General features: G+C 41.2%; 1 protein-coding gene across 1 annotated transcript in view; it reads right to left on the minus strand.

Moving 5' to 3' along the window:
- The window catches only part of LOC124616591 (cell cycle control protein 50A-like), an 87,835-nt gene that overhangs the window by 12,794 nt on the left and 61,408 nt on the right, over nt 1-13,633 (minus strand). Inside the window, exon 4 of the mRNA XM_047144912.1 lies at nt 2,055-2,171. Within this exon, the coding sequence (XP_047000868.1) occupies nt 2,055-2,171 (117 nt within the window). The remainder of the gene's footprint in view (nt 1-2,054; nt 2,172-13,633) is intronic.

A 13,633-nucleotide genomic window follows, 5' to 3' on the forward strand; every position in this document is an offset into this window, starting at 1 on the left:
ATACAGTTTGCCGCCTCGTACATACAGGGCGAATCCTTGCTATGGGACGCGGCAACGGCAGAATCTTGTTCGACGTATGAACAAGTTTGAACAGGCATTCTTAAACAAATTCTGGTCACCACATACTTAAGCACGTCTATGACGTGAAGTATTCAATCCGGAGGCTGATAGTGCCAAGCAAGGAAAATATTTTGAGAAGTACGTGGGAAAGACACGTGATTGGGACAGTCCCATATCAGACAAAGATGCAATACGAGTTTTCAAAGACAAACTACCAATCAATATTCCGGTAAACCTAATATAAGCGCCCGAAGACACTTTGGAAAACTTTTAATCTGTAGTGGCTCCGCTTGATTTAATAAAAGAAGACGTGAAAAGTATGAACGGCAACCGCAGTGATGGGCCGCTACATAACACGAACCACAACAACAATTGTAGGAATCACGCTGGACAAGGCAACGGTGGCACCCGTGCTGGCAGCAGGAATGACAGCACGCACGCACAAAACCAGAACGGTTCCGGATTTGTGATCGAAATAATTGCAACAATTAGTACACAATAACAACAGATACCACTCCGAGTATCAGGATAACAGACACTCGCGAAGATCAGGGATACTGGTGGCAAAACCAAAACCAAAACTAGAGTCAGGGGCAACCCTAATTATTGGGGGAATGGAAAGCATGACCTCCAGAGTGGAACCCGCCAAATTAATGTTGGAGGTAAGGTCAAAGAAAATCATCTTATAGACTAAGAAAATGGCAAGCCCATATCTAATCACGTAAATGATGATTTATCTGATATTAACAAGATATTCGCTAAGGCACGAGAATCAGAATACCTTAGTGAATAGCAGAAACATGAGCTGTCTGATTTATTATCATCTATTGTAAACGTGTTTCCTTGTAAACCTGGAGTCATAAAAGGATATGTCACAAGATGAATGTTGCGCGAAATCGAACATTTTTACGTCAAACTTATCCCATTCCTTGGTCGAAGAGGGAAGCAATTAAATGGGAAATACAAAAGATGATTGCCTGGGATTTCGCAGAAGCCGCACAAAACCATCTTTGCTTAAACTCAAAAACGAGAAATGGCAAACAATGTATAACGGTCCATTTAAAATAGCCAAAATACCTCATGAAGAATCATATTTGCTGGCATGTCCAAACACAAACAGAATCAATGGATTGTACCATCACCGCGATGTCAAAAGATCTACGTACGTTTATGCATTTTGAAAACTTCGTCGGTAACCTGGTCTTTTATAATTATATTGTCGTGTATGTAGGTGTCTGCATATTTTATTGTTTTTTATCTTACACTATTTCGTGTTGTCATAAATTAACAAGATAATATTATTTGTATCGTGTAAGAGATTGCATGGCTATGCCATATCGACGACACTTGTCTCGTCAGCAGAAATGTGAAAATTTTTAGTATGAAGTATCATAACGAAGGAATTTATTCGTGTCATGAACAATAACCTACACATGGGTGTCTTATTCTTATCAGATGAAAGACTTTTAAACAAACTGGGATTAACGAGAGAAACCCAGTACATGCCAAATACTGACAACTCTGTCAGTGTACAAAACGATTGCCATGCGCGAAACAAAGCCAAAGACTTCTCTATAAATCACATTCCCAATAACAGCATGTTTACATGAAAGCGCAAAGAATGCTTGTAATTCCGTGGTTAGCTTTAGAAGGTAGCAAGCAAATATTATCTTTAGAATACAAAATGTATTATTTGTTTCCCACTTTTATGATTTGTGTTTGAAATAAGATGTCAGCGCATTTTCCTTTGTGTATTTATTGCATTTCTTCTTATGTGTGTGTATGCCACTGTGTTACTTAGGGACGAGCCAAGCCTTACTTAAAGGATGAAATAGCGATTAGGATTTGACTCTTTGCCACGACCGTTTGTGTCATTCACTTTTTGCTGACGATTTATCGCTTAAATTTCCGTCTTGTAAAATTAGGTGCGTTTTGTCGCGCGCTGCACAAATCTGGGACTTAAACTTTTACTCTCGAACTACAGGATGTCTCACGAAAGACGCCCGGGTGGGGTCCGCGGCTCGAACGCACGGCCGCCGACGCCGCCACCGCATCCTCCGGCCGCCGCCGCGCCCAGCTCTCCGTCACTGACCTGCCAGTAGTCGCCTCCCCTGAGTTAAGCACAAACAACGTTGCCATATGATAAACTTAAGTCTACCTTTATTTGTAGCAGGTGCTCAAAATGATGTCTCTCTGTCGTAAGAACAGCCTGACATCTCCTCAACACATTAGCGAGCACTCGACGAGTTTTCGCTGCCGAAATCTGGGAAGTGACTAGCCGAACCCTGTCTTCCAACACTTCAATCCTGTGGGGACTGTTTGCATACACTTGTCTGTCAACATTTCCCGAAGATAAAAATCACACGGATTTAGATGTGGAGAATCAGATGGCCAGTCAACTACTCCATTATCTACATCACTTCCTATTGCTGTCATAGAAGCACTGGTGATGCGTTATCTTGCACTGATCTGCTTGAAATAACCGTGTATCTTTTAGTTAGGTGTTAGTTCTCGAAAAATAAGATGCACTCTATTATTCACGTACCTGTCAAAACATATTGCCGGCCAGAGTGGCCGACAGTTTCTAGGCGCTACAGTCTGGAACCGCGCGACCGCTACTGTCGCAGGTTCGAATCCTGCCTCGGGTATGGATGAGTGTGAAGTCCTTAGGTTAGTTAGGTTTAATTAGTTCTAAGTTCTAGGGGACTGATGACCTCAGCCGTTAAGGCCCATAGTGCTCTGAGCCATTTGAACCAAAACATATTATTTTGAGGAAAAGATGGGGCCAGTTATTCGTCTTACGCTAATTGCGCACCACACTCCGTATTTCATATAATACAGAGGCTGTTGATGTAATTCATGAGGATTTTCGGAGCTCCTGCGACGACTGTTCTGAGAATTCACGTACCCTGACAAAAGCAGCCATGCTTCATCAGGAAAAAAAGCATCTCACGACCAACTTCCCCATCGATCACAGACTATAACAGCCACTTGCAATAATGACGCCCAGCAAAAGTATCTGAGTTCGTCAGTTGGTGCACTACCATCAAATTATATGGATTCAATTTCAGTTTGTGAACAGCTCCGTAATCAGATGGTCTTGACACACCCGTCCGAGGCTCCAAACGGCGCAGAGATTTTGTCGGACTTCTTTCCATGGCCTCCCCTATCCCATCTAATTTATTTTCGGTTAAAACGCTAGGTTCCCTACGCCTTCGTTTGTGTAACGCAGATCCATTATCTTGATATTTCGTCACTAATCTGCGTCTCGTCGAATCATTCGGAACATGAAAACCAGGAAATTTTCGTATGAAAAACAAGCCGACATTCCACATACGGTTCTGTTCTTGCATAGTTCAACACAATAAACACTCGTTAGTCCTTCGTTTATACAACATCGAATAGAAACTCGAGAGGACAGTAAAAACAAAAGACCCTAACACTCAGTCGCACAGTATACACTACCGGGCATTAAAATTGCTGCACCACGAAGATGACGTGCTACAGACGCGAAATTTAATCGACAGGAGGAAGATGCTGTGATATGCAACTTTAGCTTTTCAGAGCATTCACACAAGGTTGGCGCCGGTGGCGACATCTACAACGTGCTGACATGAGGAAAGTTTCCAACCGATTTCTCATACACAAACAGCAGTTGACAGTCGTTGTCTAGTGAAAACGTTGTTGTGATGCCTCGTGTAAGGAGGAGAATTGCGTACCATCACGTTTCCGACTTTGATGAAGGTCGAATTGTAGCCTATCGCGATTGCGGTTTATCGTAACGCGACGTTGCTGCTCGAGTTGGTCGAGATCCAATGACTGTTAGCAGAATATGGAATCGGTGGGTTCAGGAGGGTAATACGGAACCCCGTGCTGGATCCCAATGGCCTCGTATCACAAGCGGTCAAGATGACAGGCGTCTTATACGTGTGGCTGTAACGGATCGTGCAGCCACGTCTCGATCCCTGGGTCAATAAGATGGGGACGTTTGCAAGACAACAACCATCTGCACGAACTGTTCGACGACGTTTGCAGCAGCATAGACTATCAACTCAGAAACTATGGCTGCGGTTACCCTTGACGCTGCATCACAGGCGGGAGCGCCTGCGATGGTGTACTCAACGACGAACCTTGGTGCACGAATGGCAAAACGTCATTTTTTCGCATGAATCCAGGTTCTGATTACAGCATCATGATGGCCGCATCCGTGTTTGACGACATCGCGGTGAACGCACATTGGAAGCGTGTATTCGTCATTGCCATACTATTCAAGTTGTGCCACAAATTTCTCTTCTCCTCAATTCTATTCACTACCTCCTCATTAGCTATGTAATCTACCCATCTAATCATCAGCATTCTTCTGTATCACCACATTTCGAAAGCTTCTATTCTCTTCTTGTCTAAACTAATTATCGTCCAAGTTTCACTTCGATACGTGGCCACGATCCATACAAATACTTTCAGAAAAGCCTTCCTGACACTTAAATCTATACTCGATCGTAACAAATTTCTCATCTTCAAAAACGCTTTCCTTGCCATTGCCAGTCTACATTTTATATTCTCTCTACTTCGACCATCATGAGTTATTTTTCTCCCCAAATAGCAAAAGTCGTCTACTGCTTTAAGTGTCTCATTTCCTAATCTAATTCCCTCAGCATCATCTGATTTAAGTAGACTAAATTCCATTATCTTCCTTTTGATTTTATTGATGTTTATCTTATATCCTCCTTTCAAGACACTATTCCGTTCAACTACTCCTTCAAGCCTTTAGCTGTCTCTGACAGAATTACAATGTCATCGGCAAACATGAAAGTTTTTATTTCTTGTCCTGGATTTTAATTCTTAGTCCAAATTTTTCTTTTGTTTTCTTTACTGCTTGCTCAATATACAGATTGAATAACACTGGGGATAGGCTACAACTCTGCCTCACTCCCTTCCGAACCACTGCTACCCGTGACTTATTAAACTGATAGTTCGGTAATTGTCACACCTGTCGACACGTGTTTTCTTTGGTATTGAAATTATTATATTCTTCTTGAAGTCTGAGGGTATTTCGCCTGTCTCATACATCTTGCTCACCAGATGGTAGAGTTTTGTCAAGGCTGGCTCCCCCAAGTTTACCAGTAGCTCTAATGGAATGTTGTCTACTCCTGGGGCATTGTTTGGACTGCGGTCTATCAGCGCTCTGTCAAATTCTTTACCCGGTGTCGTATCTCCCATTTCATCTTCATCTATGTCCTCTTCCATTGCCATAATATCGCCCACAAATATATCGCCCTTGTATAGGCTCTATATACTCCCTTCCACCTTTCTGCTTCCCCTTCTTTGCTTAGAACTGGGTTTCCATCTGAGCACTTGATATTCATACAAGTGGTTCTCTTTTCTCCAAAGGTCTCTTTAATTTTCCTGTAGGCAGTATCTATCTTACCTCTAGTGCGATAAGCCTCTACAACCTTGCATATGTGCTCTAGCCATCTCTGCTTAGCCATTTTGTACTTCCAGTCGATCTCATTTTGGAGACGTTTGTATTCCTTTTTGCTCATTTCATTTACAGCATTGTCATATTTTCTCCTTTCGTCACTTTAGTTCAAGATCTCTTCTGTTACCCAAGGATTTCAACTAGCCCTCCTCTCTTAACCTTCTTGATTCTCTGCTGCCTTTACATTTTCATCTCTCAGAGCTACCCATTCTTCTTCTTCTGTACTTCTTTCCCCCGGTCTTGGCAATCGTTCCTTTATGCACTCCCCGAAACTCTCGACAACCTCTGGTTCTTTCAGTTTATCCAGATCCCATCTCCTTAAATTTCCACCTTTTCACAGTTTATTCAGTTTTCATCTATAGTTCATAACCAGTATATTGTGGTCAGAGTCCACATCTGCCCCTGGAAATGTCTTACAATTTAAAACCTGGTTCCTAAATGTCTATCTTACCATTATATAATCTATCTGAAACCTTGCAGCGTCTCCAGGCCTCTTCCACGTATACAACTTTCTTTCATGATTTTTAGACCAAATGTTAGGTATGACTAAGTTATGGTCCGTGCAAAATTCTACCAGGCAGCTTCCTGGTTGTAATGACCGAAAAATTATATTGGAACCCTGCGTTAGCGTTTTCCGCAGTATCCAAGTTTTGAGTTGATTTTGTGAACGAGTAAAGTATTTCTTTTTTATGTTGTTGTTTTTGCTTCAAACAGATTAAGCGCATTAACGTTTTCTTTACATGTTACGTGAGTTCGGGGACAAGCCGTGTCGCGTCGCTTAAGGAAAAAGGACCGCGCGTGTCTGGCCACTGATGGAGGCGGGTCGGTTCGTTACTGTGTACCGGACTCTTTATATGAAACACGCTGAACTTATTCTATGTGGATGCTGTCCTTTAGTAAAAGGTTCTACAAGGTCTAGCTGCTGCCATCTGACTGCAGTGCATTGCAATTCTAGTGTGACGAAGAGAACTATTGATCATTTTCTGAGCTTTTAAGGGAGGTACGACATTAAAATAGATTTGCTTTCCAGATTAAACTGATGAATGCTGAATTCTTCGATGGAAAGGCAGAAGCGAATTGATAGGATAGAAATTACTAACAAGGAAAACTTCCCACAGTGCTACCGTCAGGTATAGTCGTAAGATGGCTCGGTGGTGGGCTCGTCAAAAACTGAACTCAGATCAAGCATGCACATAGGAATAAGGTGTACTGAACTGAGGAAAAAATAAGCAAAATAGAAACAGTGAAGGGTCCAACCTCAAGATGTGTAGCATCGAGCGTAGTTGCGTAGCTACGGCGTCGTGGTTATGTGGTCACGGAGTTGGACTGCGAAAGTGCCCCAATTTGTTTTTCACAGAATTATGAACTGTCCGTTCGGTAATTGAGGTGTCTGTCCGCTGTATTCATATTTGTGTCTGTGTCCTGGTGTAACGTCAGTTGGCAACAACGAGGTGTAAGAAAGCGACCTACTTGTTATACACAAGTGCCACACGTTATGACTCTTGAGTTCCGTTGTGAAAGTTTTGACTTTTGAATTCCTTTGTTGTAACATGGTTCAAGTCCGCGTATTTCCTTTTCTCATTTATGTGAAAGTTTGTTGTGGTATCTCGCCTGCGTTCACTATTCATCACATTTACTTACGACGGTAACATATTCTACAGGGTTTAGTCGAAATGAAGTGAACACCTGTACTTACTCGGGTTTATCGGTAAGGGGTCTGACCCCATTTGCCCGCAATACAGCTGCGATCCTTCTTGGAATACTGGGATATAATGATTACATAGTCTTCAGTGGAATGTCATGCCACTCTTTGATCAGTACTGACGACGGGGGCGGATCTGTTCCGGAGTCCGCTCTCCAGTACCAACTACAAGGGTTTGATAATGTTTAAGTCCAGGGACTGTGCTGGACAGGGAAGACGCTGCAGTGCAGTTGCATGCTCCTCATACCACGATTGTACTGTCCTGGCAGTGTGAATGGATTCATTATTGTCTTGAAATATGGCATCATTGTTGGGAACAACATTTGAATCATGGGATGCACCTGGTCACCTAAACTGTTCACATCATCGTTGGCTGTGACACGGGTTTTGAGAGCAATGATGGGACCAGCAGAATACCATGATATGGCTGTCCACACGATCACACTTCCACCTCCATGATTAACCGTTGGAATCAAGCAATCAGGATTGTAAGCTTCTTTTGGCGTTCTCCTGACGTAGACCAAGCCCGATGTTGGAAATAACGAAAAAGGTGACTCGTCGATGTGTTTCCACCGACCAGCCAGATTTTATCCTCCTGACACGATGTTTTAGGCTTCTTAGCGTTGGCTGTCGTCACTAATGGTTTCGGTATAGCAGCTCGTCCATGAATATTCGCTTTATACAGTTCTCGGTGGACAGTGTCGGTAGATACGGGGACTCGAAGATGGCTATTGAGCTGTGCAGTCACTTTAGTCATCGTAAATTTGTATTGTTCTGACACAATTCGGGTTATCGTACGACGATTTCTGTCATTTAGTTTTGATTTGCGCCCACTATTACGTTTACACGATAATGTTTTTCCATGTTTTGTGTAGGCTGTCGTGACTGTTGAAACAGTTTCGAGAAGATGGCTTTCTTGGTTACTGATGCTCTAGGTAATCGGACCCGTCAAATCTGCCCTCTTTGGAACTCTGTTAGGTCTTTCACTGCACGTCGACCTCGGCCTCTGAATGCAAATACGAAGTGTGCGCTACTCGTAAACAATCTGCTCTGATGCCTAGTCCGAACTTAACACGCACAGTCCAGGACGACACATGCTAATCTGCGTTGTTGACCTCAAACACAAGCATTCCATTGCTACCACTGTTCCCATTATTTTGTCTACCCTTGTATATCCGATGTACAGTATGACAATTACTAGGACTACAGAAGTAAAACAGACTCGTCAATGAACAGACAGACAGTCCACAAATTTGTGAAAAACATGGGCCGTAATGGACGTTTGAACTTAGATCTCCCACTTTAAAGTTCAACACCGTGACCGCACAACCACGACGCCATGGTTCTTGGAAGTCGCTCGATGTTGCACGTCCTGAGCTTGGGCCGATCACTGTTACTGCTTGTTTCACAGTTCAGTACACCCTTCTTCCTGTTTTTATGCTTGGTCTGTGTTCAGTTTTTGGCGGGCTGTCCAGTGGGCCATTATACCACTAAATCTGAGGGTGGTGCGATGGGGAGTCTGCCTGGTAACCAAACAGCTCTCTGGATATCAGCAAGAGGACTGCTTTGGTACAGAGAGAGAAATGACGTTAAACGAGATTACGAAGAGTTTTTTTTCTGTTCCGCCGGCATCCCCTACATTATAAATGCACATTTCTCCCTCTGGTACACCAACAACGAACCTGAACCAAGGTTTAACCCCCAGCTTAGCTATGCTTCGAAGTCCGAGGCTTTATAAGGTGAACGTGGTCATTCCATAAGTTGGACTTGTTACTGCTGCAGACCTTCTCGCCGATAGTGCTGAACAAAGCTCAGATGGCATAGTGACAGGCTGTGCTTGTGAATTAGAGGTCACAGCTGTTCAGGAGGAGATTGTGCCTTTACCTGATGATCACATGGTACAGGTCAACCAAGAGTTATTGGATGTAGTTGATGTTGAATTACCCAGTGATGTGAAAGAATTAAACTTGTAATGTGGTGAGAGATCATCACAAGAATTTTTTGAATGATTCCTTGAAGCCTTCACCTGCTATTCCCATTATTTCCTGTACGATTGCACAATTTCGGCCTTAGGCCATTTGCAAGTATTTTACGTATGATTTTTTGGAAACAGATTACGTAATGTATGTCGTTGCTCGTAAGACCGAAATTGTACAATCGTACAGGAAATAAAGAAAATGGCAGCTGAATGCTTCAAGGAATCATTCAAATAATGCATCGCAGCTGTGGACCCTATCGTATTGAAAATTATGCGTCAGAAGAATGGTGATGAAGAAATACTTATTGATGTAAGTGAGGTTGGGCCTGCTCCAGGATTGAATCAATGGACTGCAAACAAATTAGGTTCTGTTTTGACAAATCAAAACTTGAGACCAGGCATGCTGTAGGTGAGTTGATGGTGAGAAAAAAGAGATAACGGAAAGATCCAGACTGGAGGAAGAGGGGTGTCAGCTAGACCATGTGTGTGTAAACAAAACTTTCATAAGGGAATCTACAATGTTAATGTACTCAAAGCAGTAATCACAAGTTCAAACCATTACACAATTTAAATTAAAATCAGATTCACTCGGTTAAAGGAAAAGAATAGAAAATGTATGTGGTGTCTGTTATTTCAGACATGTATGAAAGAACAGACACCATTTTGATCCTGCATCCATTATCAATGAATGCTAGTGGGCATTTATTTACATGCATGGGAAAAGTTGAAAATTTGTGCCACACTGAAATTCGAATCCATGTCTCCTGCTGCGTGCGAATGGTCCGAGGTCAGAGCTTCTGCCTAGTAAGCAGGAAACCGGGCACCGAATCCTGATCTGGCACAAATTTTCAACTTCCCCCAGTGACATAAATCGGTCTCCACTAGCAGGCACATCTCATAATTCTTTGGTTTTGAAGAATGGAACAATTAATAAAACAAAAAGGAGGTATGACCCCATTCAGACCTTTTAAAGTGACAAGTACCAACAAATAACATAAATCATTAAATTAGCAATTCTCCAAACAAGATGAGAATCGTGCTGCCTTGAATCCGCAAAGAAAACATACATGGTTAGACCATAATTCAACAAATTTCATGGAGAAGTACACCAATCATGGTTAAAGTTTGAAAAACACAACAAGAAGAAAATACCATCAACCTCAAAAATGGAAGGAAAAAATTTACACAAAACTTTAGGAGAAACAAGAGTTCTCATAAATCTCTATAGAAGATAACTGACACAAAACTAATTCCATCAACTCCTAAAAATCTTAGGGAAACAACAGTATGAGTCCATACGCTAATAATGAAAGATGAAGATGTAAGAATGGGACACAGTAATGAAGATAATGCTGCTATCATGGTAAAAGCATCTGCTTTTGAAAAGCGAAGAACCCATAAAAACTCTTACAAATCATCACAAATACACGAATAAAAGCCAAATCCAAAAAATAAGAATCTAGAACATTCCAAGAAGTAGAAAAGCCATTTAAAGAAGGAGAAAGTTACGATGCATGTGTAGAAGATCGCGTTTTTGTTGAAATGTCGAAATATTCAAGTGACACAATCAAGATCTCCTTGCACACGGGTCTAAAAAAAATTTGGATAACATAAAAATTTAACACAATAATTCCCCAAACATTGGATCGTGGCCATCATCCACACACTACAGAAGAACTGGTTTAAGAGTAATCTGGATAAGTAGAGAGGAATCTCTCTCCTAGACAGCACATACAAGATTTTATCCAAGATTCTATATGGAAGAATTAGGAAACGACTAGAACAGAAACTGTGGGAATACCAGGGAAGCTTCAGACTATGGAATACCTGAACAGAGGACATAGTTGTTTAAAATTCATTACAGAATACTACAGTAAAGGGAACAGACATCTGGCAATACATTTGTAGACTTTAAGTGCGCATACGATTTTCCCCATGGAACTTCAGCATTAAAATTCTTAAGGAATGTAGGACTGCATTCAAAAGTATGTAAAGTAATAGAACTTACTGTAATAAATACCAAACCAAAAGTGAAGTTTCGAGGAAAAAATTTCTGACCAATGCCTTATAAAAACAAACTAAGACAAGGTGACTGCCTATAAGCATTACTGATCAACTGTGCACTGGAATACATTATGTGAAAATTGAACAAGAATAACAGAAACACATAATGAATACAAATGCGTCAAATTAATAAGTCTAAACCGCTTGGGATTTGCTGATGACCCTGCTCTCCTAACCAATAGCTGAAAGCACCTTCACAACAACTAATACATCTGAAATTGAGAAAATACTGAACCCAGAAAGAAGAAGAATTAGGACATAAATAAATAATATCAAGTAAATTGCATTGGAGAACAGCTTCAAATTAAACAATATACAAAAAGAGAGAGCCAGTAATCAGCATGATGATGAAGAAATGCATCTAATTCTTTGGACATCTGATGACAACACCAGAACACAGAATTAATAATCGAATAATATAAAAAACTGAGGAGTAGTATGAGTTCACAGAAATTAGGTAAAATGTAAGAGAACTTCAATTTACACTAGATGCCCTGAAAAAACAAAATAGAGACACACAAACCGAGTTACAGTCGAAGATGAAGAAAATAATTACAGGAAGACTGATCTCAGAGATGGAAAGATAGAAAATATCTGAAGGAATGAAGACGCATTGGTCAGGTCATAAGAGCAAATCACTCTTCATATAATAATAAATTATAATAATCCTAGTATAACTATTGTGTTGTTGAAGTGAATTGTATTACTGAATAACAACCTGTATAAACCTTTGTTAATAGAGTAAGGTGGCCCACTGAAGGCCATAAAATAGATAATAATAGTAATAAATTACGGACTGTATAAAATATTAGGTAGCATATTCGTCCAGGAGGCTCAGAGGGCCATAGACACGGGTTCCTGGGTAAATGCCGTGTTTCTTGACTTCCGCAAGGCGTTCGATACAGTTCCCCACAGTAGTTCAATAAACAAAGTAACAGCATATGGACTATCAGACCAATTGTGTGATTGGATTGAAGGGTTCCTAGATAACAGAACGCAGCATGTCATTCTCAATGGAGAGAAGTCTTCCAAAGTAAGAATGATTTCAGGTGTGCCGCAGGGGAGTGTCGTAGGACCGTTGCTATTCACAGTATCCATAAATGACCTTGTGGATAACATCGGAAGTTCACTGAGGCTTTTTGCGGATGATTCTGTAATATATCGAGAGGTTGTAACAATGGAAAATTGTACTCAAATGCAGGAGGATCTGCAACGAACTGACGCATGGTGCAGGAAATGGCAACTGAATCTCAATGTAGACAAGTGTAATGTTCTGCGAATACACAGAAAGAAAGATCCTTTATCATTTAGCTACAATATAGCAGGTCAGCAACTGGAAGCAGTTAATTCCATAAATTATCTGGGAGTAGTCATTAGGAGTGATTTAAAATGGAATGATCATATAAAGTTGATTGTCGGTAAAGCAGATGCCAGACTGAGATTCATAGGAAGAATTCTAAGGAAATGCAATCCGAAAACAAAGGAAGTAGGTTACAGTACGCTTGTTCGCCCACTGCTTGAATACTGCTCAGCAGTGTGGGATCCGTAGCAGATAGGGTTGATAGAAGAGATAGAGAAGATCTAACGGAGAGCAGCGCGCTTCGTTACAGGATCATTTAGTAATCGCGAAAACGTTACGGAGAAGATAGATAAACTCCAGTGGAAGACTCTGCAGTAGAGACGCTCAGTAGCTCACTACAGGCTTTTGTTGAAGTTTCGAGAACATACCTTCACCGAAGAGTCAAACACTATATTGCTCCCTCCTACGTATATCTCGCGAAGAGACCAGGAGGACAAAATCAGGGAGATTAGAGCCCACACAGGGGCATACCGACAATCTTTCTTTCCACGAACAATACGAGACTGGAATAGAAGGGAGAACCGATAGAGGTACTCAAAGCACACTCCGCCACATACCGTCAGGTGGCTTGCGGAGTATGCATGTAGATGTAGATGTAGATGTAGCATAGGTGGGCTTGAAAGTATTGCCATTAATTTTCTTGCACATTTTGAGATGGTTTTTGATAGTATTTTGTAATAGGTTAAAGATTTTGTAAACCCTGGTCCAGATGAATGTCATGTAATAATTAATTTTTCCTTGTGTGATAAAATTTTTGATACAGATGAAATATTCTGTTTAAAAATTGCAATATTTCGAAGTGATGGCTTTGTAAGTATTCTGTCGTGTTTCTCCACTTGAATGATGTGAATCAAAACTGGCAGAAGGCAAGGCACAAAATTCCAGTTCCTCACACTCAAGAACAAGCAGAATACAGTTAGTGAGTTTTTAGCAGTACTATGGTTTTGATGTGCTGTGATCAGTATAGGGAACCAAATGTGCTTATTTCGT

Source organism: Schistocerca americana, chromosome 5 (assembly GCF_021461395.2).
Source record: "Schistocerca americana isolate TAMUIC-IGC-003095 chromosome 5, iqSchAmer2.1, whole genome shotgun sequence".
Taxonomy (NCBI): domain Eukaryota; kingdom Metazoa; phylum Arthropoda; class Insecta; order Orthoptera; family Acrididae; genus Schistocerca; species Schistocerca americana.